This window comes from Aotus nancymaae, unplaced genomic scaffold, assembly GCF_030222135.1.
Source record: "Aotus nancymaae isolate 86718 unplaced genomic scaffold, 86718_ANA_hifiasm-v0.15.2.pri h1tg000019l, whole genome shotgun sequence".
Lineage (NCBI taxonomy): Eukaryota > Metazoa > Chordata > Mammalia > Primates > Aotidae > Aotus > Aotus nancymaae.
This window is the reverse complement of record NW_026988431.1, coordinates 31,159,068-31,185,362: the sequence shown is the minus strand read 5'-3', so window position 1 is coordinate 31,185,362 and position 26,295 is coordinate 31,159,068. Positions and strand designations below refer to the sequence as shown.

Genomic DNA, 26,295 nt, shown 5'->3' with positions numbered 1-26,295 from the left:
ATTGGCTTGTCATCAACAGACATCAAGTATATATCTTTTCTTTGTTTCTTCAGAGCAGTTGGCTATATTTAACCAATATATAGTCTCAAATCAATGGTGCTATTTCTTTAACTTTTTTTTAGACTTCTTACTATTATACATATTATATAATTTTTATTTTTTGAGATAGAGTCTCGCTCTGCCTCCCAGGCTGGAGTGCAGTGCTGCTTGGCTTACTACAACCTCTGCATCTCTGCATTCAAGTGACTGTCGTGCCTCAACCTCCTCAGTAGCTGGGACTACAGATGTGTGCCACCATACCCAGTTAATTTTTGTATTTTTAGTGGAGATGGGTTTTTACCATGTTGGCCAGGCTGGTCTTGAATTCCTCACCTCAAGTGATCCACCCACCTTGGCCTCCCAAAGTGCTGGGATTACAGGCATGAGCCACCATGCCTGGCTAACTTTTTATTTGGAAATAATCTTATACTTAGAAAAAAATATTATAGAAAAATTTCCTATGTCTCTCTCCCAGCTTCCCTTAATGGTAACAGGTCACAAATAATAGTATAATGATCAAAACCAGAAAATGAACATGGATACGATATTAAACTACAGACCTTATTCAAATCTCACTAGTTTTCCCCCAAATGTCTTTTTCTGTTCCAGGATCTTACACTGCATTTAGCTTTTGTGTCTCACTGGTCTCTTCCAATCTGTGAAAGTTTGTTAGTCTTTCCTTATGATTCTGATGCTTTTAATAAGTCTGGTCAGTTATTCTGTAGAATGTCTCTCCATTTGGTTTTGATGTCTGCTCATGATTAAGGTTACACATTTTTGGCAGGAGAACCACAGAAGTGATGTGTCCTTTTCAGTGCATCACTGGGCATACATAATACAGAGGGTATGTGATGTTGGTATGTCTTGTATTTGGTGATGTTAACTTTGATCACACTTGGTTCAAGTGGTGTCTGCTGCATTCTCCACTGTAAAATTATTATTTTTTCTTAATAATTGATAAATATCATGGGGGCAGATACTTTGAAAGTGTCAATATCCTATTTCTCCTCAAAACTTATCTCACTCACTTTAGCATCTATTGGTAGATTATGCCTGCAACATTTATATTATAGTATTTACTTAATAGTGATTTTGTCTATATTCCGTCTACATTTCTTAATTGGAAATCTTCTATGAGGAAGAGCTGTCTCTTCTCTCCTATTTATTTACTGAAACGGAGTCTTGCTTTGTCATCCAGGCTGGAGTGCAGCAGTGGTGCCAATTGGCTTACTGCAACCTCAGCTTCCTGGGTTTATGCAATTTTCCTGCCTCAGCCTCCTGTGTAGCTGAGATTACAGGCGTGTGCCACCATGCCTGGCCTATTTATTTTTTTAATAGCACAGACTCATGGGTATTTATTTTATTCTATGGGTTATAATCCTATACTATCATCATTCTGTTTCTCAAATTGATCTAGCTTTGGCCATTAGGAGCTCCTTCAGGTTTGGCTCCTGTGTTCTTTTTTTATTTTTATAAAAAATAAAACTCTGTCACCCAGACTGGAGTGTAGTGGCTCCATCTTGGCTCAGTGCAACCTCTGCCTTCCAGGCTCAAGTGATCCTCCTTCCTCAGCGTCCTAAGTAGTTGGAACTACAGGTGTGTACCACCATGCCTAATTTTTGTATTTTTAGTAGAGATGGGGTTTCACCATATTGCCCAGGCTGGTCTTGAACTCCTGGGCTCAAGCGATCTGTCTGCCTTGGCCTCCCAAAATGCTGGGATCACAGGCATGAGACTGCATCCAGCCACCTGTGTTCTCTTGATATGCCCCTGTCCTTTTATGGGCACTTCAATATTTTCTGGCATAAGATGATCCATATTTATCTTGTTTTTCCTTGCCCCAGCCCTAGTATACCAACCTTTTGTCTAAGAAGTCCTGGTTCCTTTCATTAAAGAATGGTATTTAGAAACCAAATCTGGGTGTGAAATGTGCCCATTACTACTAGAATAGTATTTTATTGTGTACATACACCACATTTTCTTTATGCCTTAATTCACTGATAGACATTTAGGTTGATTCCGTATACTGTTCAGCTTTGGTTAGTTCTCATTCATTCGCTGATCAGTACTCTGCTGTCTACTCATGGAGAAACTTCTGAAGATCTCTGAGGATTTTTCTCCATGCAATTCTGTCCTCCTTGGTACTCTGGCCTGAGAATTCTAGTCATCTTGGTCCTCTTAGACCCTCAGGCTCTGTCTCCTAAACTCAAGGAGTCCACTTAGCCTGGGTTTCCCATTCTTGCACCATGACTTGAAAACTCTCCCAAGGCAGTATGCTCTCTCAATCATAAGACTCACCTTGTTTCTGTCTCTCAGGAATACATCACTCTTTAGTTGCCTGATGTGCAGCATCTTGAAAGCCATTGTTTTATATTTCTTGTCTGTTATTTTCTGTTATTTCAAGTGGGAAGGTAAATCCAGTATCTCTTACTCTTCTTGGTCAGAAGTGGCAAATCTGATTTTTCTGTTAATTTTATTTTCTCCTACTTTATTGAATTCTTTTATTGAGTTAGTTTTATTACTGACTTTTCTGAATTTTCAAACTTTACTGCCATGTCATTTGCAAAAAGATACTTTTACTTCTTTAACCAATCTTACGCTTCTAGTTTTTTTGTCTTAGACAGTTACTACAGTACAGTGCTGAATAGTAGTGGAGATAGTGGGCATCCTTGCTTTGTTCCTGATCTTTGTTGAAATGCCTATAGTGTTTTCCCATTAAATAAGATAGATATTGGCTTTAACACTAAGGTATATGTATTTCATCATGTTAAGAAAGTATCTCAAATGTGGAGAAATTTTCTTCCCTTGGATATGACATATGACATTAATAAATGATATGGTTTGGATCTATTTCCCTGCCAAATCTCATGTTGAACTGTAAGCCCCCGTGTTGCAAATGGGGGCCTGGTGGGAGGTGACTGGATCATAGGGTGGATTTCTCTTGAATGATCTAGCACCATCCTCTGGGTGCGGTCCTCGAGATACTGAGTTCTCATGAGATCTGGTTGTTTAAAATTGTGTGGCAACTCCCCAACACCTTGCCCCTGCTCTCGTCAAGTGAGATGCAGGCTTTCCCCTTGTCCTTCTGCCATGATTGAAAACTCCCTGAGGCTTCACTGTAGGCCGAACAGATGCTAGCACCATACTTCCTGTAATACCTGCAGAACTGTGAGCCAATTAAACCTCTTATCTTTATAAATTACCTAGTCTCCGTTATTTCTTTACAGCAATGCAAGAAGAGCTTAACATAATAAATATCTTAATATGGAACCAATCTTGCCTTCCTGGAATAAATCCCACTCAGTCACGGTATAATATTTTTATTATCTTTTACCATTAATCTTGAAGGTATATTTGTTGGCAGTTTTATTCTCTGGATTGTCTTTTCCTGATTTAGGTATCAGTGTTATACTTGCTTCATACAGGGAGTTTGACATTTTTCTTCCTTTTCTTTGAGACATAGTCTCACTCTGTCGCCCAGGCTGGAGTGCAGTGGCATGATCTCAGCTCATTGCAACCTCCACCTCCCAGGTTCAAGGAATTCCCTGCCTCAACCTCCCCAGTAGCTGGAATTATAGGCACCCACCCACCATGCCCAGCTAATTTTTTTATTTTTAGTAGAGATGGGGTTTCACCATGTTGGCCAGGCTGGTCTTGAACTCCTGACCTCATGATCCACCTGCCTTGGCCTCCCAAAGTGCTGAGATTACAGGCGTGTCACTGCACCCGGCCCTTCCTTTTCAATACTCTGAAATATTTTATGGAGGATTCGAACTATCTGGTTGTTGGTTTGATAGAATTCTCCTGTAAAGCTACCTGGGCCTGGTGCTTTTTTGTGTAGTAGTTTTGTAATAATATCTCTATTTATTCTATAAAAGCTAGTCTGTTTACCTTTCTAAATAAAATGGAGTCAATTTGGGTCATACGTATTTTCCTAGGAAACTGTAATCATCTAGGGTTTCAAATTTATTTTCCTAGATGTCTGCAAAGTAGCCTTTTATGATTTTTAAAAAGTTTCTTCTGGCTGTGTGTGGTAATTCACCTGTAATTTCAGCACTTTGTGAGGCCAAGGTGGGAGGGTCACTTGAGCCCAGGAGTTCAAGACCAGCCTGGGCAACATAGCAAGATCTTGTCTCTATAAATAATTAAAAAATTAGCTGGGGGTGGTGGTGCACATCTGTTGTCCCAGCTACTTGGGAGGCTAAGGTGGGAGAATTGCTTGAGCCCACATAGTTGAGGCTGCATTGAGCTGTAACTGCCACTGCACTCCAGCCTGAAAAACAGAGTGAGAACCTCTTATTTTTTATTTTGTATATTAGTGTATTCTCCCTTTTTCTTAATCAGTTAGTTGTTTGTTCATTTTGTTAATAATTTCCCATAACCAAAATTTCAATTTATTAAAAGTGCTATTGGTTTTCTATTCTCTGCCTTCTTAATTTCTGATCATTACTGGGACTAGGAGAGGGGTACATGAGTCTTTGCTATACCAGTATGTATGCATTTCAAAATTCTCCACAATAAAAACTTAAAAAATTTATATATACACACATAGTATAAAATCAAGGCATAATACAAGCATTTATATAAATAAACATTCTACCAACCTACCCCACCATTCCATCTTTAGCCTCATTTCTTTCTAATCATTTACACTTTTAGGTCTTGCTGGTTACCTCTATAATTAAACATGTATTTAACTGTAATTACTTTATTACTTTATCAACTTTAGAAAATACTGATTCTTTGCTAGGAAATATGTGGATTCAGCTCATTTATACTGCCCTACTTTACTCCGCTATCCTAATATTTGAGGTTATGATGTTCAGTTCTTCTGCTGATTATCTTTGTAAGCTGTAAAACATTTATCCATCTAATTATCTTTCTTTCATTTATCTCCTTCCTTCCCTCCCTTCTTTCTTCCTTCCTTCCTTCTTCCTTCCTCTTCCTTCTCTTCCTTTCTTTCATTTCACTCTGCCCCCAGGCTGGAGTGCAGTGGCCTGATCTCAGCTCACAAGTGATTCTCCTGCCTCAGCCTCCAGAGTAGCTGGGATTACAGGCACGCATGACCATGCCTAGCTAATTTTCATATTTTTAGTAAAGACAGGGTTTCACCATGTTGGCCAGGATGCTCTTGGTCTCCTGACCTCATGATTCACCCGCCTCGGCCTCCCAAAGTGCTGGCATTACAGGCGTGAGCCACTGTGCCCAGCTATCCATCTACATTCCATTCATCTTAGTTCCTTACTTTCCTTTTACATAGGATAATAGCACCCCATCCCTATTTTCTCTTCTTCTCCCTCTCTTTTCCCTTCACATTTTATTGGCAATATTTTGACTTTTATGTTGTGCAAGTTTTTTTCATACTGTTCTACAACCACAATAAAATTTTCTATAGATTATCCATACAAGTGATTTTAGATGCTATAAACTTTTTATGATATTTTGACTATACAAATATGGTTGAACATTATTAGGTCAGGCAATCTATGAGGAATGTATTTCATTGTGTACAGGTCCAGCATCAGGCTCTTGGAATGTTCAAAAATTGTTTCTGGCATTGAGGTTAAACTGTCTTTTCTAACTGCATCAGCTGTTCATAATCATGCTGTTTTAGTTTGCTTCTTGTTTAGATTGTGGCTGTCTTATACAGGTTTTTCATTTTTCCTGGAGTTTTTAACTGTTTTTCTTTAACTTACTGATACAGAATGCTGTGCTTTTATTATAGCCCTGAGTAGCTTGTTTCCTTATTCTCAAATGTCACCGTATTGCACAGAGTTGCTCCTTGCCACCCTCCTCCCCCATCATGGAGAAGACCTGCTTGGAGAAATCTTACCACCTTCTCTCTTCTGAACTGGCAGCTCTTCAGTTACCATCCTGACACTGCCCTTGATTGCTTCTCTGGATTGAATCCACTGTGTCCTAGATCTTACGCATTCCTCTTTCTTGGTTTACTTACTTTGCTGCAGTATATATGCAAGTAACTGTCTAAGAAATAAAGAGATAACTGATAAAGGAGATAAATTTTCTGAGTCCATGAATGTCCAGGAATCAGGTTTATGTGAACCTCATTCCTAATCAGTAGGTTGGCAAGATACAGCAATCTAAGATCAAATCCATTTCCTGAAGGTTGCCAGTGAGTCTCTAATACCATCCTAGCCTCTTCATCTACGTTTTTCTAAAACTTCAAGGACATGTTTATGCATGTGTCTTAAAAAATTCATAATTGTTGGCACTCAGTGGCTTTTTGTTTTTTGAGACAGAGTTTTGCTCTGTCACCCGGGGGGGTGCAGTGGCACAATCTCAGCTCACTGCAACCTCTGCCTCCCAGGTTCAAGCAATTCTTCTGCCTCAGCCTCCCAAGTAGCTGGGATTATAGGTGCACACCACCATACCTGGCTAATTTTTGTACTTTTAGTACATATGGGGTTTCACCATGTTGGCCCGGCTGGTCTCAAACTCCTGACCTCACGTGATTCGCTCACCTTGGCCTCCCAAAGTGCTGGGATTACAGGCATGAGCCATGGTGCCTGGCCTCAGTGGTTCTTTTTAATCAAAGACATATCTTTTAGCTCTGGCAAATGATCTGTATTATTTTATCGTATGATTTTTTTCTCTCCATTTTCCCCCTTCTTTCTTCCCCAGACTCCAGTTAGTTAAATATTAAAATTTCTGAAGTGGTCCTCTATGTCCCTTTTCTTTTTCTCTCTTTCTTTCTCTCTGGGAGATATCCTCAACTTTAGTTTCCAGGTTTTATGCTGAACTTTTGGTATTTAACATTCTAAAATTTTAACAGCTTTTTCTTGTGTCGGCATTCTGTTTTCATAGAGTTTATTCTTGGTTTTGTTATTTTTTACATTTATTTAAATTGACAAATAAAATTGTACGTATTTATATACAATGTGTTGTTTCAAAATATGTATTTATTGTGGAATGGCTAAATTGAGTTATTAACATGTATTATCTCATTTTTTTTGTAGTGTAAAAGCAAAATATACTGTCTTAGCAATTTTTAAGAATAGGACACATTGTTATTAACAATAGTAACCATGTTGTATAACAGATCTCTTGAAATTATTCCTATTTAGCTGTCATTTTGTATTTTGATCAACATCCTCCCAACCTTGGTTATTAGTCCGTTCTCACACTGCTATAAAGAACTACCTGAGACTGGGTAATTTATGAAGAAAACAGGTTTAACTGAATCACAGTTCTGCAGACTGTACAGGAGGCATGCCTGGGGAGGCTTCAGGAACCTTACAGTCATGGCGAAAGGTGAAGTAAGCACATCTTCGTATGGTGAGCAGGAGAGAGTCAGAGAGCAAGGGGGCGGTGCTACACACTTTCAAACAACTAGATCTCCTGAGAACTGTATCATGAGACAGCACTAGGGGGATGGTGCTAAGCTGTCAGATACCACCCCTGTAAGTCAATCAGTTTCCACCAGGCCCACCTTCAACATTGGGAAATACAATTCAACATAAGATTTGGGTGAGAACACAGAGCTAAACCGTATCACTTGGTAATTACCATTCTATTCTTTACTTCTGTGAGTTTACCATTTTTAGATTTACATATAAGTGAGATCCCGCAGTATTTGTCTTTCTGTGCCTGGCTTACTTCACTTAACATAATGCCCTCCAAATTCATCCATGTTGTTGCAAATAATAGAATTTCCTTCTTTGTTTAAAGCTGTATAGTATTTCATTGTGTGTGTGTGTGTGTGTGTGTGTGTGTGTGTGTGTGTGTGTGTATATACATACCATATTTTCATTTTTTTGTTTTTTAAGTTTTAAGTTCAGGGACTTGTGCTGATTTGTTACAGAGGTAAACTTGCATCATGAAGGTTTGGTTGCACAGATTATTTTATCACCCAGGTATTAAGTCCATTACCCATTAGTTATTTTTCCTGACCCCCACAACCTTGAATAGGCCCCAGTGTCTGTTTGCTTCCCTCTATGTGTTCTCATCATGTAGCTCCCACTTATAAGTGAGAACATGTGGTATCTGGTTTTCTGTTAGGTTTGCTAAAGGTAACGGCCTCCACCTCCATCCATGTACCTGCAAAGGGCATGATCTCATTCTTTTTTATGGCTGCATAGTATTCCACGGCAGGTATTTGTATCACATTTTCTTTATCAGTCTACCATTGATGGGCATTTAGGTTGATTCCATGTCTTTGCTATTGTGAACAGTGTTGCAATGAATATACATGGCATGTTTCTTTATAAGAGAATGATTTATATTCCTTTATATACATACCCAGTAATAAGACTGCTGGGTCAAATGGTATTTCTATCTTTAGGTCTTTGAGGAATTGCCATACTGTCTCCCATAATGGTTGAATAATTTATACCCCCACCAACAATGTATAAACATTCCTTTCTGTTCACAACCTTGCGAATATATTTTTTGACTTTTTACTAATAGACATTCTGACTGGTGTGAGATGGTATCTCATTGTGATTTTGACTTGAATTTCTCTAATAATTAGTGATGTTGAGTTTTTTTTTTCATATGATTCTTGGCCACATGTATGTCTTTTGCTCACTTTTTTATGAGTTTTTTTTCTTGTAAATATATTTAAGTTCCTTATGGATGCTGGATATTAGACCTTTGTCAGATGCATAGTTTGTAAAATTTTTCTCCCATTCTGTAGGTTGTCTGTTTACTCTGTTGATAGTTTCTTTTGCTGTGCAGGAGCTCTTTAGTTTAATTGGCTCCTATTTTTCAAGTTTTGCTCTTGTTGCAGTCGCTCTTGGCATCTTCATCATGAAAGCTTTGCCTGTGCCTATATCCTGAATGATATTGCCTAGGTTGTCTTCCAGGGTTTTTATAGTTTTGGGTTTTACATCTAAGTTTTAATTCATCTTGAGTTAATTTTTGTATATAGTATAAGCAAGGCATCCAGTTTCTGCATGTGGCTAGCCAGTTATCCCAGCACCATTTATTGAATAGGAAATTCTTTCCCAATTGCTTTTGTCAGGTTTGTCAAAGATCAAACAGTTATAGTCATGCAGTCTTATTTCTGGGTTCTCTATTCTGTTCCATTGGTCTATATATCTGTTTTTGTACCAATACAATCCTGTGTAGCCTTGTAGTATAGTTCGAAGTTGGATAGTATGATACCTCCAGCTTTGTTCTTTTTGCTTAGGATTGCCTTGGCTATTTGTGATCTTTTTGGTTCCATATGAATTTTAAAGTAGTTTCTTTCCTATTTCTGTAAAGAATGTCAATGGTAGTTTAATAGGCACAGCATTGAATCTATAAATTGCTTTGGACAATATGGCCATTTTAACAATATTAATTATTGCTATCCATGAACATGGAATGTTTTTCCATTTGTTTGTGTCATCTCTGATTTCTTTGAGCAGTGGTTGGTAGTTCTCCTTGTAGAGATCTTTCACCTCCCTAGTTATCTGTATTCCTACGTATTTTATTCTTTTTGTGGCAACTGTGAATGGGAGTTTCTTCCTGATTTGACTCTTGGCTTGTTTTTGGTGTATAGGGATGCTAGTGATTTCTGCACACTGATTAGGTATCCTGAGACTTTGCTAAAGTTGTTTATCAGCTTCAGAAACCTTTGGGCTGAGACTACGGGGTTTTCTAGATACAGGCTCATGTTGTCTCCAAATGGAGAGTTTGACTTCCTCTCTTCCTATTTGGATGCCCTTTATTTCTTTCTCTTGGCTGACTGCCTGGTCGGAAATTCCAATACCATTGTAGTTGCTCATTCAGTATGATGTTTGTCATACGTGACTATTATTATTTTGAGCTTTGTTCCTTCAATACCTAGTTTACATTTTCATTATGCTTCCATTCACTGATACTTAGGTTGATTCTGTATCATTGCTATTGTAAATAATGTTGCAATGAACCTGTGAGTGTAGATATCTCTTTGACATACTGATTTCATTTCCTTTGGATATATACCCAGTAGTAGGATTGTAGGATCATATGGTAGTTCTATTTTTAATTTTTTGAGGAACCTCCAAACTGTTTTCCTTAACAGCTATACCAATTTACATTCTCACCATCAGTGTGTAAGGATAAGGATTCCCTTTTCTTTACATTCTCTCCAACACTTGTTATCTTTCATCTTTTTGATAACAACCATTCTAACAGGTGTGACATGATATTTCACTGGGGTTTTAATTTATTTTTCTCTGATAATCAGTGATTTTGAGCATTTTTTCATACACCTGTTGGCCATCACTTGTCTCCTTTTATGCGATGTCTATTCAGATTCTTTGCCATTTAAAAAAATGTATTGAGGTAAAATATAAATATAAAATGTACTATCTTTACCATTTTAAGTGTATAGTTTAGTGGCAATAAATACATTTATATTCCCTTTTTCCCTTCATCTTCTCCCTCCTCTTTCCCCTTCCTGATCTCTGGTAATCACCAATCTACTCTCTATCTTCACAAGATCCACCTTTTAAGCTCCTGCACATGAATGAGAACATGTGATATTTGTCTTTCTGTGTTTGGCTTATTCCATTTAACATAATGGCCTCCAGTTCCATCCATATTGCTGCCAATGATAGGATTTCATTCTTTATGACTGAATAATATTCCATTGTGCATATATACAAGATTTTCTTCATCCATTGATTGGCACTTAGGGTGATTCCATATTTGGGGTATTGTGAATAGTGCTGCGATAAACACAGAGTGCAGATATACTAATTTCCTTTCTTTTGGATATTTCTGGATCATATGGAAATTCTATTTTTAGTTTTTTGAGTAACATTCATACTGTTCTCCATAGATATTAATTTACATTCCCACCAATGATGTATTGGGGAGAGGTCCCCTTGTTCTGCATCCTCACCAGCATGTTATTGCCTGTCTTTTTGATACAAGCCATTTTAACTGGGGAAGGGGTGAGATGATATCACTTTGTGGCTTTAATTTGCATTTCTCTGATGATTAGCGATGCTGAACATTTTTTCACATACTTGTTGCCATTGCCCATTTTTAAATAAGGTTATTTTCTTGCTGTTGAGTTGTTCTGAGTTCCCTATAAATTTTGGATATTAACATCTTACCAGATATACGGTTTGCCAATATTTTCTACCATTCTGTAGGTTTTCTTTTTACTCTGTTATTTCCTTGATTGTGCAGAAGCTTTTTTACTTTGATGTAATTCCATTTGTCTTTTTTTCCTTTTATTGCCTGTGCTTTTGGGTTCATATCCAAAAAAATCAATGCCAAGACTGATGTCATTCAGCATTACCCCTATGTTTTCTTTACAGTTTCAGGTCTTACATTTAAGTCTTTAATCCATTTTCAGTTGATTTTTATATATGGTATAAGATAAAGGTTATTTTTGTTTTATGTTTTTTTTTTTTTTTTTGAGACAGGGTCTCACTCTGTTGCCCAGGCTGGAGTGCAGTGGCGTAACCTCAGCTCACTACAACCTCCACCTCCCAGGTTCAAGTGATTCTCATACTTCAGCCTCCTGAGTAGCCAGGATTATAGGAGCCTGCTACCACGCCTGGCTAATTTTTGCCTTTTTAGTACACACTGCATTTCACCAAATTGGCCAGGCTGGTCTGGAACTCCTGACCTCAGGCAATCCACCTGCCTTGGGCTCCCAGAGTGCTAGGATTATAGGCATGAGCCACTGTGCCCGGTTCTTATTTTATATAACCTTTCTTAATATGGTACTTATTTTTTTAAATTACTGTTTTTTTTTTTTTTTTAGAATAGTTTTAGGTTTGTCTAAAAAAAATTGAGAAAATAGCACTGAGAGTTCCCATATACCCTGTACCCAGTTTTCCCTATTATTAACACCTCACATTTACTATATGGTCCATTTGTTAAAATTAATAAGCCAATATCAACACATTAAAGTCCATACTTTATTCATATTTCCTTAATTTTTACCTGATGTCTTCTTTCTGTTCCAGTGTTCTATCCAGGACATCACATTCTATTTAGTTATGTCTCCTTAGATTCCTTTTGGCTGTGACAGTTTCTTAGACTTTCCTTACTTTTGATGACCTTGACAGTTCTGGTGAGTACTGGTAAGGTATTGTGTAGGATGTTCCATTACTGGAAACTGCCTGATGTTTTCCTCATGATTAGACTGGGTTTATGGATTTTTGGGAGAAAGACCACAGAAGTAACATGCCCTTTGCAACATATATCATCAAAGGTACATATTATCAATATGATTGATGACTGCTGATGTTGGCCTTGATCATCAGGCTGAGGTAGTATTTGTCAGGCTCCTCCACTGTAAAGTTACTCCTGAAATCACTATGCACAGCCCACTCTTAAGGAATGGTGATTTATGCTCCCCTCTTTAAGACTGCAGTGTCTACTAAACTGTTTGCAATTCTTCTGTACAGATTTGCTTCTTCTCCCCAATCATTTATATCAGTATGTATAATTTGGTTTTTAAAAATTCTCGTCACCACATTCTGTAAAGATGATTTCCCAAGTAATGGTATTTCACTAAGTTGCTCCAGATTCTTAGGGTGCAAACCACAGTTAGTAAGCTTCTTATGAACAACCTCTGTATCAAGTACTTTGTCCATTGACAGGCAGATATTAAATACAGCAGTTGGCTCATGTGGTTATAGTACTGCAGAGAAAGATCTGCTCTGTGAAGATTTAAGCAGCATGGTCAGTGAATGCAGAGAATGAGGCATGACAGGACCTGTAATCTCCAAACTAAATTGGTTTCTGTATCCAGGAAGAGCTGTGTCTTCACATTTATACCTCATGCCTTAAGCATTTGCATTGTGGCATCTCAGAAAGCAACAGCAGATAAGAGGGTTGGAAGAAGTCCCGCCTGTGGACCTGAGGTAGCAATTAAATTCTTACAGTTGATCAAAAAATTCAGCAATGTAAAGGTGTTGATTCCTTTCACCAACTCAACAGACTCAGGTCTGTGATCCATTTGCACTTCATGTTTCTCTTTAGGTACCTTGATAGAAAGTATGTCTGACTTTTAAATTTTATGTTGCATACCCATCTCCCCTACATTTATAATTGGAGATCCTGAACACCAAAGTAAGCCTAAATGGAATCTTTGAGGAAAAAAGCCTTCTAGCAAGGAAATTCAAGATTCTTGAAGTTAAAGAAATATACTTTAAAATACTGAAATGTTTATAAACATTAACTTTTATTACATACACTGAGTAGTAGCATTTAAGGTTTTAAATCAGTGTTTTCTGCTTTTACTATTTTCAGATTAGATTTTTAAAGATAAAAAACTCAGATAACTCAAATGAGATATCTACATCCCTACAACCTAACTGTATAGTGAGTAGAAAACTGAATTAATGTGTTTCCTTGCAAATGGGAAATTGAGACTAAACAAATAGCAGTTATCTCATGGCATTGTGATTAATGGCATCAGGGCAAAAATATGTGACTTTACCATTTACCTAAGACTGTTAGCAGGTTCTTGTTTTATAAAGGTAGAAAATAAATGTAGACATAATCTACTGAGCTAGCTGACTGATGGTCCTTCTATCTTAACATCTTTCCTACTGACTTATAATTCCTTTATTTTCATATATACTAATTTTTTTAATGCATGTTAATTCAGATAAAAAGGCATATTGTATTCCACATAGAATAGTGTTAAGAATTGTGAAGTATGCTGAGCTGTCATGGCAAAGTAGTATTTAATGTGCTTATAGGGAGGGGTGTGTGTGTGTGTGGGGGGGGATTGTATAATTCACATTTTTTTTTTTTTTGAGATGGCATCTCGGTCTGTTGCTAGGCTTGAATGCAATGGCACAATCTCGGCTCACTGCAACCTCTGCCTTCTGGGTTCAGGTGATTCCCCTGCCTCTGCCTCCCAAGTAGCTGGGACTACAGGCGCACACCACCATGCCTGGCTAATTTTTTGTATTTTAGTAGAGACAGGGTTTTACCATGTTGGCCAGGATGGTCTCTATCTCCTGACCTTGTGATCTGCCTGCCTCGGCCTCCCAAAGTGCTGGGATCACAGGCATGAGCCACCATGCCCAGCCATAATTCACATTTTAAAATAAAAGTGCTTAGAAATCAAAAGCATTGGGTAAAGAAATAATAGTATTTAAGTACTTGTTCACTTTATAATCCAGAAAATAAAACACCATATTTATTCAAAAAAAAAAAAAAAAAAAGAAATTCTCATCTCTTCTGTTTCCTGAATTAGTTTTGTTTCTTTTCTGGGCTACTTTTTCTGTGTATGTGTGTTTTTTTTTTTTTTTTTAATTGTATTTTAGGTTTTGGGGTACATGTGAAGAACATGCAAAATTGTTGCATAGGTACACACGTGGCAGTGTGATTTGCTGCCTTCCTCCCCTTCACCTCTATCTGGCATTTCTCCCCATGCTATCTCTCCCCACCTCACCACGCCCCCCGTCCCTCCCCTATTTCCCCCCAACAGACCCCAGTGTGTAGTGCTCCCCTCCCTGTGTCCTTGTGTTCTCATTGTTCAACACCTGCCTATGAGTGAGAACATGCAGTGTTTGATTTTCTGTTCTTGTGTCAGTTTGCTGAGAATGATGGTTTCCAGGTTCATCCATGCCCTACAAAGGACACGAACTCATCGTTTTTGATGGCTGCATAATATTCCATGGTGTATATGTGCCACATTTTCCCAGTCTATCATCGATGGGCATTTGGGTTGGTTCCAGGTCTTTGCTATTGTAAACTGCGCTGCAATGAACATTCGTGTGCATGTGTCCTTATAGTAGAACGATTTACAATCCTTTGGATATATACCCAGTAATGGGATTGCTGGGTCAAATGGAATTTCTATTTCTAGGTCCTTGAGGAATCACCACACTGTCTTCCACAATGGTTGAACTAATTTACATTCCCACCAACAGTGTAAAAGTGTTCCTATTTCTCCACATCCTCTCCAGCATCTGTTGTCTCCATACTTTTTAATGACTGCCATTCTAACTGGCGTGAGATGGTATCTCAGTGTAGTTTTGATTTGCATTTCTCTAATGACCAGTGATGATGAGCATTTTTTCATATGTTTGTTGGCCTCATGTATGTCTTCTTTCGTAAAGTGTTTGTTCATATCCTTCGCCCATTTTTGAATGGGCTTGTTTTTTTCTTGTAAATCTGCTTTAGTTCTTTGTAAATTCTGGGTATCAGCCCTTTGTCAGATGGGTAAACTGCAAAAATTTTTTCCCATTCTGTTGGTTGCCAATTCACTCTAATGACTGTTTCTTTTGCCGTACAGAAGCTGTGGAGTTTGATTAGGTCCCATTTGTCTATTTTGGCTTTTGTTGCCAATGATTTTGGTGTTTTGGTCATGAAGTCCTTGCCTATGCCTATGTCCTGAATGGTTTTGCCTAGATTTTCTTCTAGGGTTTTTATGGTGTTAGCTCTTATGTTTAAGTCTTTAATCCATCTGGAGTTAATTTTAGTGTAAGGTGTCAGGAAGGGGTCCAGTTTCTGCTTTCTGCACATGGCTAGCCAGTTTTCCCAACACCATTTATTAAACAGGGACTCCTTTCCCCATTGCTTGTTTTTGTCAGGTTTGTCAAAGATCAGATGGTTGTAGATATGTTGCTTTGCCTCCAAGGCCTCTGTTCTGTTCCATTGGTCTATATCTCTGTTTTGGTACCAGTACCATGCTGTTTTGATTACTGTAGCCTTGTAGTATAGTTTGAAGTCCGGTAGTGTGATGCCTCCCGCTTTGTTCTTTTTGCTTAGAATTGACTTGGCTATGCAGGCTCTCTTTTGGTTCCATATGAAGTTTAACGTGGTTTTTTCCAGTTCTGTGAAGAAGGTCATTGGTAGCTTGATGGGGATAGCGTTGAATCTGTAGATTACTTTGGGCAGTATGGCCATTTTCACGATATTGATTCTTCCTAACCATGAACATGGAGTGTTTCTCCATCTGTTTGTGTCCTCTCTGATTTCATTGAGCACTGCTTTGTAGTTCTCCTTGAAGAGGTCCTTTACGTTAGTTGTAGTATACTTGTTAGTTGTATTCCTAGGTATTTTATTCTCTTTGTAGCGATTGTGAATGGCAGTTCGTTCTTGATTTGGCTCTGTTTTAAGTCTGTTATTGGTGTATAGGAATGCTTGTGATTTTTGCACATTGATTTTGTATCCTGAGACTTTGCTGAAGTTGCTTATCAGTTTCAGGAGATCTTGGGCTGAGACGATGGGGTCTTCTAGATATACAATCATGTCATCTGCAAATAGAGACAGTTTGACTTCCTCCTTTCCTAATTGAATACCCTTTATTTCTTTTTCTTGCCTGATTGCTCTGGCTAGAACTTACAGTACTAGATTGAATAGGAGTGGTGAGAGAGGGCATCCTTGTCTGGTGCCAGATTTCAAAGGGAATGCTTCCAGTTTTTGCCCATTCAGATTGATACTGGCTGTTGGTTTGTCGTAAATAGCTTTTATTATTTTGAGATACGTTCCGTCAATACCTAGTTTATTGAGGGTTTTTAGCATAAAGAGCTGTTGAATTTTGTTGAAGGCCTTCTCTGCATCAATTGAGATAATCATGTGGTTTTTGTCTTTGGTTCTGTTTATGTGGTGAATTACGTTTATAGACTTGTGAATGTTGAACCAGCCTTGCATCCCCGGGATGAATCCTACTTGATCATGGTGGATAAGCTTTTCAATGTGCTGTTGCAATCAGCTTGCCAGTATTTTATTGAAGATTTTTGCATCTATATTCATCATGGATATTGGCCTGTAGTTTTCTTTTCTTGTTGAGTCTCTGCCGGGTTTTGGTATCAGGATGATGTTGGTCTCATAAAATGATTTGGGAAGGATTCCCTCTTTTTGGATTATTTGGAATAGTTTCAGAAGGAATGGTACCAGCTCCTCTTTGTATGTCTGGTAGAATTTGGCTGTGAACCCATCTGGACCTGGGCTTTTTTTGGGTGGTAGGCTCTTAATTGCTGCCTCGACTTCAGACCTTGTTATTGGTCTATTCAGGGTTTTGACTTCTTCCTGGTTTAGGCTTGGGAGGAGGCAAGTGTCCAGGAATTTATGCATTTCTTCCAGATTTCCTAGTTTATGTGCATAGAGTTGTTTGCAATAATCTCTGATGATGGTTTGAATTTCTGTGGAATCTGTGCTGATATGCCCTTTATTGTTTTTTATTGCATCTATTTGGTTATTCTCTCTTTTCTTTTTTATTAATCTGGCCAGTGGTATATTTTTTTGATCTTTTCGAAAAACCAGCTCCTGGATTTATTGATTTTTTGAAGGTTTTTTTGTGTCTCTGTCTCCTTCAGTTCTGCGCTGATCTTAGTTATTTCTTGTCTTCTGCTAGGTTTTGAGTTTTTTTGATCTTGCTCCTCTAGCTCTTTCAATTTCGATGATAGGGTGTCAATTTTAGATCTCTCCTTTCTTCTCATGTGGGCACTTATTGCTATATATTTTCCTCTAGAAACTGCTTTAAATGTGTCCCAGAGATTCTGGTATGTTGTGTCTTCTTTCTCTTTGGTTTCGAAGAACATCTTTATTTCTGCCTTCATTTCATTGTTTATCCAGTCAACATTCAAGAGCCAATTGTTCAGTTTCCATGAAGCTGTGTAGTTCTGAGTTAGTTTCTGAATTCTGAGTTCTAACTTGATTCCACTGTGGTCTGAGAGACTGTTTGTTATGATTTCCATTCTTTTGCATTTGCTGAGGAGTGATTTACTTCCAATTATGTGGTCAATTTTAGAGTAGGTGTGATGTGGTGCTGAGAAGAATGTATATCCTGTGGATTTAGGGTGGAGAGTTCTGTAAATGTCTATTAGGTTTGCTTGTTCCAGGTCTGAGTTCAAGTCCTGGATATCCTTGTTAATTTTCTGTCTCGTTGATCTGTCTAATATTGACAATGGGGTGTTAAAGTCTCCCACTATTATTGTGTGGGAGTCTAAGTCTCTTTGTAAGTCATTAAGAACTCGCCTTATGTATCTGGGTGCTCCTGTATTGGGTGCGTATATATTTAGGATCGTTAGCTCTTCTTGTTGCATTGATCCTTTTACCATTATGTAATGTCCTTCTTTGTGTCTTTTGATCTTTGTTGCTTTAAAGTCTATTTTGTCAGATACGAGAATTGCAACTCCTGCTTTTTTTTGCTCTCCATTTGCTTGGTAAATCTTCCTCCATCCCTTTATTTTGAGCCTTTGTGTATCCTTGCATGTGAGATGGGTTTCCTGAATACAGCACATTGATGGGTTTTGGCTTTTTATCCAATTTGCCAGTCTGTGTCTTTTGATTCGGGCATTTAGTCCATTTACATTTAGGGTTACTATTGTTATGTGTGAATTCGATACTGCCATTTTGATGCTAGCTGGCTGTTTTGCCCATTAGTTGATGCAGATTCTTCATTGTGTTGATGCTCTTTACCATTTGGTATGTTTTTGGAGTGGCTAGTACTGGTTGTTCCTTTCTATGTGTAGTGCCTCTTTCAGGAGCTCTTGTAAAGTGGGCCTGGTGGTGATGAAATCTCTGAGTACTTGCTTGTTCACAAAGGATTTTATTTTTCTTTCACTTATGAAGCTTAGTTTGGCTGGATATGAAATTCTGGGTTGAAAGTTCTTTTCTTTAAGGATGTTGAATATTGGCCCCCACTCTCTTCTGGCTTGTAGGGTTTCTGCTGAGAGATCTGCTGTGAGTCTGATGGGCTTCCCTTTGTGGGTAACCCGACCTTTCTCTCTGGCTGCCCTTAGCATTTTCTCCTTCAAAAACTCTGGTGAATCTGACGATTATGTGCCTTGGGGTTGCTCTTCTTGAGGAATATCTTTGTGGTGTTCTCTGTATTTCCTGTACTTGAATATTGGCCTGCTTTGCTAGGTTGGGGAAGTTTTCCTGGATAATATCCTGAAGAGTATTTTCCAGCTTGGATTTGTTCTCTTTGTCACATTCAGGTACACCCATCAAGCGTAGATTAGGTCTTTTCACATAGTCCCATATTTCTTGGAGACTTTATTCATTCCTTTTTACCCTTTTTTCTCTAATCTTGCCTTCTTGTTTTATTTCATTGAGTTGATCTTCGACCTCTGATATCCTTTCTTCTGCTTGGTCAATTTGGCTGTTGAAACTTGTGCATGCTTCGCAAAGTTCTCGTGTTGTGTTTTTCAGCTCCATCAATTCACTTATATTCCTCTCTAAGTTGTCCATTCTCGTTAGCATTTCATCAAATCTTTCTTCAACGTTCTTAGTTTCTTTCCATTGGGTTAGAACATGTTCTTTTAGTTCACGGAAGTTTTTTATTAGTTTCTTTGCATTGGGTTAGAACATGTTCTTTTAGTTCACGGAAGTTTTTTATTACCCACCTTCTGAAGCCTGATTCTGTCATTTCATCACATTCATTCTCCATCCAGTCTTGTTCCCTTGCTGGTGAGGAGTTGCGATCCCTTGTCGGAGGAGAGGTGTTCTGGTTTCAGGTGTTTTCATCCTTTTTGCGCTGGTTTCTTCCCATCTTTGTGGATTTATCCACCTGTCATCTTTGCAGTTGCTGACTTTCAGATTGGGTCTCTGACTGGACGTCCAGTTTGTTGATGATGAAGTTATTTCTGTTTCTTAGTTTTCCTTCTAACAGTCTGGCCCCTCTGCTGTAGGACTGCTGAGGTCCACTCCAGGCCCTGCTTGCCTGGGGATCACCTGCAGCAGCTGCAGAACAGTAAGGGTTGCTACCAGTTTCTTCTTCTGCTATCTTTGTCGCAGAAGGATACCCGCCAGATGTCAGTCTGATCTCTCCTTTATGAGGTGATTCTTTGGATATACAGGGGTCAGGAAGCTGCTTGAGGAGACAGTCTGTCCTTTTTAGGAGCTCAAGTGCTGAGCTGTGAGCTCTGTTGTTCATTCAGAGCTGCTGGGCAGGTATGTTTAAGTCTGCTACAGCGGAACTCATAAACCCCTTTTTTTTCCCAGGTGTTCTGTCCCGGGGAGTTAGGGCTTTATTTATGAGTTTCCATTGTGCTGCCGCCTTTTTTTCAGGGCTGCCCTGCCCAGCAAGGAGGCAGCCTATTCACTGTCTGCCTGCAGAGGCTTTGCTGAGCTGCTGTGGGCTCTGCCCAGCTGCCATGTGAACTTCCCTGCGGTCCTATTTATATGGGTGTAGTTTGAACTGCCTCGGCAATGATGGCCCACCTCTGTAATGGCGGACTCTCTCTGTAATTGCGGGTTGCCTCGGCAACAGTGGGTTGCCTTGGGAACGGAAGGCTGCCTCAGCAATGGTGGACTACCTCCGTAGTGGTGGAGCACCTTGGTAATGGCAGACGCCCCTCCCCCACAGAGCTGGACCATCCTGGGTTCAGCTGTGCTTGCTGTGAGACTTTCAACCCAGAGCGCTTCCAATTGCTGTTTTTTTGTGTGTGTGTGTGGGGGTGGGACCAGCTGAACCTGATCACCTGGCTCCCTGCCTCAGAGCCTTTTTTTTTTGTTGTTGAATGGTTGACTCTCTCCCAGGTGTTCCAGTCGCCTGTTGAAAAGGTGCTGGGATCTGTGTGATTTCCCGTGCGGTGATCCACTGCGCCAGCTGAAACAGCAACGCTGAGATTCATGACGCTTTTTTGCCCAGGAATCTCCTGGCCTGGCTCCCTGTTTCAGTCCCCTTTTTTAACCAGCTGAATGGGTGACTGGGCCTTCCCAGAGCTCCTCTGGCTAGCTAAAACGGCACCCAGACCAGAGTATTTTGTACGGAGAACCGCCGTGCCCCACTGGGGCGCCGGCAAAACAGCCGCGCTGGCGACCCGTGGGGCTCCTCTGCCTGGGAATCTCCTGGTGTGTGGGCAATAAAAATCCGTCTGCAAACGCGGCGTCCACTCACTCTCTGTGCTTTCACTGGGAGCTGCAGTCCTGAGCTGCTCCTAATCAGCCATCTTGGATCTTCTCCGTATGTGCTTTTTTAACCTTTATTTTTCTTTTATGAGTATTGTTTTCCTCATATGATTTGTCCATTCATATTTAAGAAGGACAAAGGAGTTGATATAATTTTCCTCTGTAGAAATATAAGTAGGTCTATTTTTCAACAGGTGTCTTTCTTGAGTGCCAAATCCGCCTCAGGGTTCTGTATATTTAGGGTGGGTGTGCTGACTGACAGGCATTATTTTAGAGTAAACTGGTGAGACCTCCCTAGATCCCCAACTGCCAAAATAAAGAGAAATAAGGACAGCTTTAACCTATGGCTGTCACGTTAGAAGCCTTAGCATCCTTTATTGTCTTGTTAGCATGTTTATGCTTGTGAATAAATGCCAGGCTGCACTTTACAGTTGTGAACCAGGAAAGGAATCAACTAGTGATTGTTGTATATACCAACTGTCAATGAATCCCCATTTCCAGTATCTCTCATCAGGTCAACCAACCCTGAGTTTACAACTGCTCTGGGCCTTGATGAGCACTCACTTCTCCACTGCAGCCCACACACAGCTCCTCATTCTAGGTTGTGGTTTCCTTAGCCTACTTCTGGTCACTTACATTTTTTCTTTTTTTGGTCCATAAAAATCCAGTTACTATTGAACTATTTATTTACAATTTTAAGATCACAGAATCTTTTTTAAACTTTTCTTTTAGGTTTGGGAGTAAATGTGAAGGCTTGTTACATAGGTAAATTCATGTCACAGGGCTTTGCTGTACAGATTATTTCACCACAGGTACAGGTATCAAGCCCAGTCTCCAGTAGTTATCTTTTCTGCTCCTCTCCCTCCTCCCACCCTCTACTCTCGAGTAGACTGCAGTGTCTGTTGTTTCCTTGTTTGTGTTCATAAGTTCTCACCATTCAGCTCCCACTTACAAATGAGAACATGTGGTGTTTGGTTTTCTGTTCCTGCATTAGTTTACTAAGGATAATGGCCTCCAGCTCCATCCATAGCCCTGCAAAGGACATGTGGTCACGTTCTATCTTCAAGAAATATGTTGAGATTTCTTTTTTTTTTTTTTTTTTTTGAGATGGAGTTTCGCTCTTGATACCCAGGCTGGAGCGCAATGGCGCGATCTCGGCTCACCGCAATCTCCGCCTCCTGGGTTCAGGCAATTCTCCTGCCTCAGCCTCCTGAGTAGCTGGGATTACAGGCACGCGCCACCGTGCCCAGCTAATTTTTTGTATTAGTAGAGACGGGGTTTCACCATGTTGACCAGGATGGTCTCGATCTCTTGACCTCGTGATCCACCCGCCTCGGCCTCCCAAAGTGCTGGGATTACAGGCTTGAGCCACCGCGCCCAGCCGAGATTTCTTATACATTGATTTTCTCTACCATTCCATTGGCTTCCATGGGTTTATTCCTTTTTAATTTCTATACTTTAACTTCAGAAGGGTTTGGGAAAGAATGGGAGGATAATATATCTACTTAGTTTGTCCCTTTTACTAGAATACTCCACAAGTCCACTTCCTAAATAAGATTTCTCCTTAGATTTAAGGGAAGTATATAAATGTCCATTAACTCATAATTATGGTTTTGTTGTTGTCTGTTTCTAATTTTCTTAGTATAAACTTAATTTACATTCCTGTCAAAGCTTTTATTAAAGCTCTGATAAAACTCAGAATTTCATCAGTCAGCATAGGGTCCCCACAGGAAAAAGAATTCATTGTATAAAGCTTTCATGAAAAGATTAGGTGTAGAGTTGTGGGTAGGATGAAGGCAGAAAACAAGGCAATAATGAGGCACCCAGAGACTATTGACAGGAGGATACTGTTACAGTCCTGAGGGCCAAAGGAACAAAAGGAGGACAGCCAAGTAGGCACTAGAACCATGGACACAGGGCTGTCCAGCAGAAGCTTTATTATAGAGAGATATAGTTACTGTGCCAAAGCAGAGAGCAGGGAAGAAATGCCAGCTTCTCTCTCCTCTGTCCTCCCATTTACTGGCAATGCTTCCCATTGCCCAGATCCAACCAGAAGTTAGTCAGCAAGAGAGTCCCAAAGATGAGTTTGTAGGGTCAGAGCAAGGCCAAGAATGGACTTAGAGAGAGAGGATGGGGAGCAGATAGAGAACTGGTAGTAAAACTTAATGTTTTATTACAATGTAGTTCAAATATTGAAGATTTGAGATTTCACAAAACGTAGTTAGGAATATTTCATGTTGGATATTTATTAGGTATTAATTAAACACCAAAAACTATTAAGAATCTTCACACTCATGAGTATTTTTTTTGAGGGGAACAAAACCATGTAGCAGATGAGCCTAAGGATAATCAAAACCATAATGTAAATTAGACAAGCCCAAAAGCCCTGAACATGAAATAAAATCAGAAGCAAACTTCACATTTTAAGCATGGAAAATTGTTACTATAATTAAAAATCTATGCCCTATGGTGTTTTTGGTCAGGGCAGTGGTTATCGTTGGGTGGCAGTGTCTGGGATGGAGCAAGAGGGGCTTTGCAGGTGCTAGTAATACTGTTTCTAGATCTGTGTGCTAGTTATATGGATATGCCTACATTGTGAAAATTCATCGACTAGCGTACATGTGATTTGGGCGTTTTGTGTGAGTATATTTAAGCAAAAATCTTTAAAAAAAATCAAGCAGCCATGAATACAACTTAAAAAAACCTCAACTATTTCCATGTATGTTATGCCTTTCTTTAGGTATCCATTCTAAGAGCTAACAAGGATTTACTGTAACACCTAAAACAATGATGCACATTCGACAGGAAGGAAAAGCTTATTTTAACTTCAAAGAATTTGTGATCTGCTTAGAAAAACCAAATATTATGGCTGGGTACAGTGGCTCATGCCTGTAATCCCAGCACTTTGGGAGACCAAGGTGGGTGGATCATGAGGTCAAGAGATCCAGATCATCCTGGCTAACATGGTGAAACCCCGTCTCTACTAAAAATACAAAAATTAAGGCCGGGCGCGGTGGCTCACGCCTGTAATCCCAGCACTTTGGGAGGCTGAGGCGGGTGGATCACGAGGTCAAAAGATCGAGACCATCCTGGTCAACATGGTGAAACCCCGTCTCTACTAAAAATACAAAAAATTAGCTGGGCATGGTGGCGCGTGTCTGTAATCCCAGCTACTCAGGAGGCTGAGGCGGGAGAATTGCCTGAACCTAGGAGGTGGAGATTGCGGTGAGCCGAGATCGCGCCATTGCACTCCAGCCTGGGTAACAAGTGAAACTCCGTCTCAAAAAAAAAAAAAAAAAAAAAAATACAAAAATTAGCTGGGTTTGGTGGTGTAAGCCTGTAGTCCCAGCTACTTGGGAGGCTGAGGCAGGGGAATCACTTGAACCCAGAAGGCGGAGGTTGCAGTGAGCCGAGAGCGCATCACTGCCACTGCACTCCAGCCTGGCAACAGAGCAAGACTCCATGTCAAAAAAACAACAACAACAAAAAAGAAAAACCAAATATTTAGATATGAAAATAAGAATATTAAACAAGTAATATCTCAGGCTATGAAGAATTGTATAGTAAAAACAGGTCCAATACTGATTCCCATGGGAAGGCCTAGATAGAAACACTCCCCAAGTGGGCTCTTTCTGTTGGACATCTCTTCTCACTAAAGCCTTAACAAAGGTCAACTAGGCCAAATGTAGTGGACAAGCCTACAATGCACACAGTGCCATAAAAGCCATTAAGATTCTGAAGTCACTTCTCTTCTCTGCCCTGAAGTAGTGAATAGGGAGCTCACCCCTACTTGGAAGGAAAGCAGACAATACAAGGAAGGAGAATTGAAGGCAGAGACAGAGAAGCATAAAGGAACATGGCAGGGAGAGACTTCTCCAGAGGAGAAGATCTCTTAGCCTCAGGAAAAAGAAAGAGAAGTCTGTGGGTAACAGGAGCAAAGGGATCCTGGTGCCTGGCAACACCCCTAGAAAGGCAGCTAAAACCTCAAAAGAAAACAGCTGTATGTGCATCCAGGCAGATGGGCCATGGGCATCTTCACCAAAGGTTCTAGGGCTTGACACATGGCACAGAAGCAGCAAAGACCTCTGGATCTGAAGGGAATCTTCTAGCCAGGGATGGCAGATGTCTCAGCAGTAACTCCCAACCCTAATGCTTTGGTACCACGTAAGACCTCAGAACTGTGGCATAGCTCTAGGCTGAGAAACCTCATGAAGGTCTAGTTTAAAAATAACCATCAACCTGGTAAATGAGGGCTAAAGTCAGAAATTCAAATCCAGAAACTTACACTTCTGATAGATCTGAGGCTTATTCAGGTCTGAGACTTACCCTTTTTTACATGTATAATATATGGGTACACAACACACAGTTTAAATTTCACACATAGAAAAGGAAAAATGAGAAGTACAGTACCATTGTTTCATTTATCTGGTTCTATCAGTGAAAGATGCTCCCTATAAGTGAGTTTTCTAGACAAGTAATATAGAGTCTATGCTACTAAAATAAATTACTAATCTCAGCTGAAATCTGGTAATGGGATTGGGACTACTGCTGTTATCCTAAATTACTCCCAGACTAGAGTACATTTAGAGCTTTTGTGTCTTTTTTTTTTTCCCTTAGTGTTTCTTACTGTCCTGACTACCTTTGCAGTCTGGTAGCAAATGTTTTTGCAGATCTCTGTACACTTGATTCTAGTTATCTTTCTTCCCTTCTCCTACTCGAATTTTCCGTTTCAAATATATCTTGGGTTGAAGAATCAGAAAACCAAGCATTTAAAAACTGTACTTAAATAAAGAGTCAAGAGGCAGTGAGTGAAGACTCCAGCATTCATAAGACTGATTCTGGTAACATCATGGCCTTTTCTTTCTTTCTACCAGGTTATTAGCTATGTTCTATCCTAACAGAGAAGTTATCTTCTTGCATTTAACATTTCGGAAGGTGCTTTAGTGATTGCTGCTGGTGGGCAAGGGGGAGGCTGCATAGCTCCTCTCCTCTGCTTCAGTGGGAGTAGCCCTGTTTTATCTATCTTCTACTACTATGGGTTCTGTTTAAGATTTCATTTAACGAGAGGATCTTACTACTAAAACAAGTTTGAAAACCACTCTTCTAGAAGTCTGATCTCTAGATTTATGTAGCGAAATTGACATGTGATAGTTGCAAAAAAAAAAAAAAAAAACTGCTGAAACTCCAAAATTAGAACCCATTTTCAAAAGGAAATGAAAATTACCTGAAGTAGAGGGATGAAATCCTCCTGTTCTAGAGAGCTGCAGTTGGGCTTTGCTAGAAGACAGATGAATTTAGAGGCATCATCATGATGGTTATTCAGCAACCTATAAAAGAAACAATGGTTAGGAAGATTAGCTTCTCTGAACAAACAATGATAACAACATCAATAGTTGGTAATTTCAGTTTGATCTGAAGGCCACTTAGATCAAGAATCAAGTAAGGAAATTATACAATCAAAGGATGTTTTAGAATAATGAG

At 39.5% G+C, this 26,295-nt stretch overlaps 1 protein-coding gene and 1 pseudogene across 7 annotated transcripts in view; both read right to left on the bottom strand.

Moving 5' to 3' along the window:
* PPP2R3A (protein phosphatase 2 regulatory subunit B''alpha) overlaps positions 1 to 26,295 on the bottom strand; it is a 196,234-nt gene that overhangs the window by 65,694 nt on the left and 104,245 nt on the right. For all 7 annotated transcript variants that reach the window (XM_064378719.1, XM_064378718.1, XM_064378717.1 and 4 more), the window contains one exon: positions 26,039 to 26,141. In XM_064378719.1, the coding sequence (XP_064234789.1) occupies positions 26,039 to 26,141 (103 nt within the window). The remainder of the gene's footprint in view (positions 1 to 26,038; positions 26,142 to 26,295) is intronic.
* LOC135275877 (protein downstream neighbor of Son-like) lies at positions 7,753 to 14,370 on the bottom strand (annotated as a pseudogene).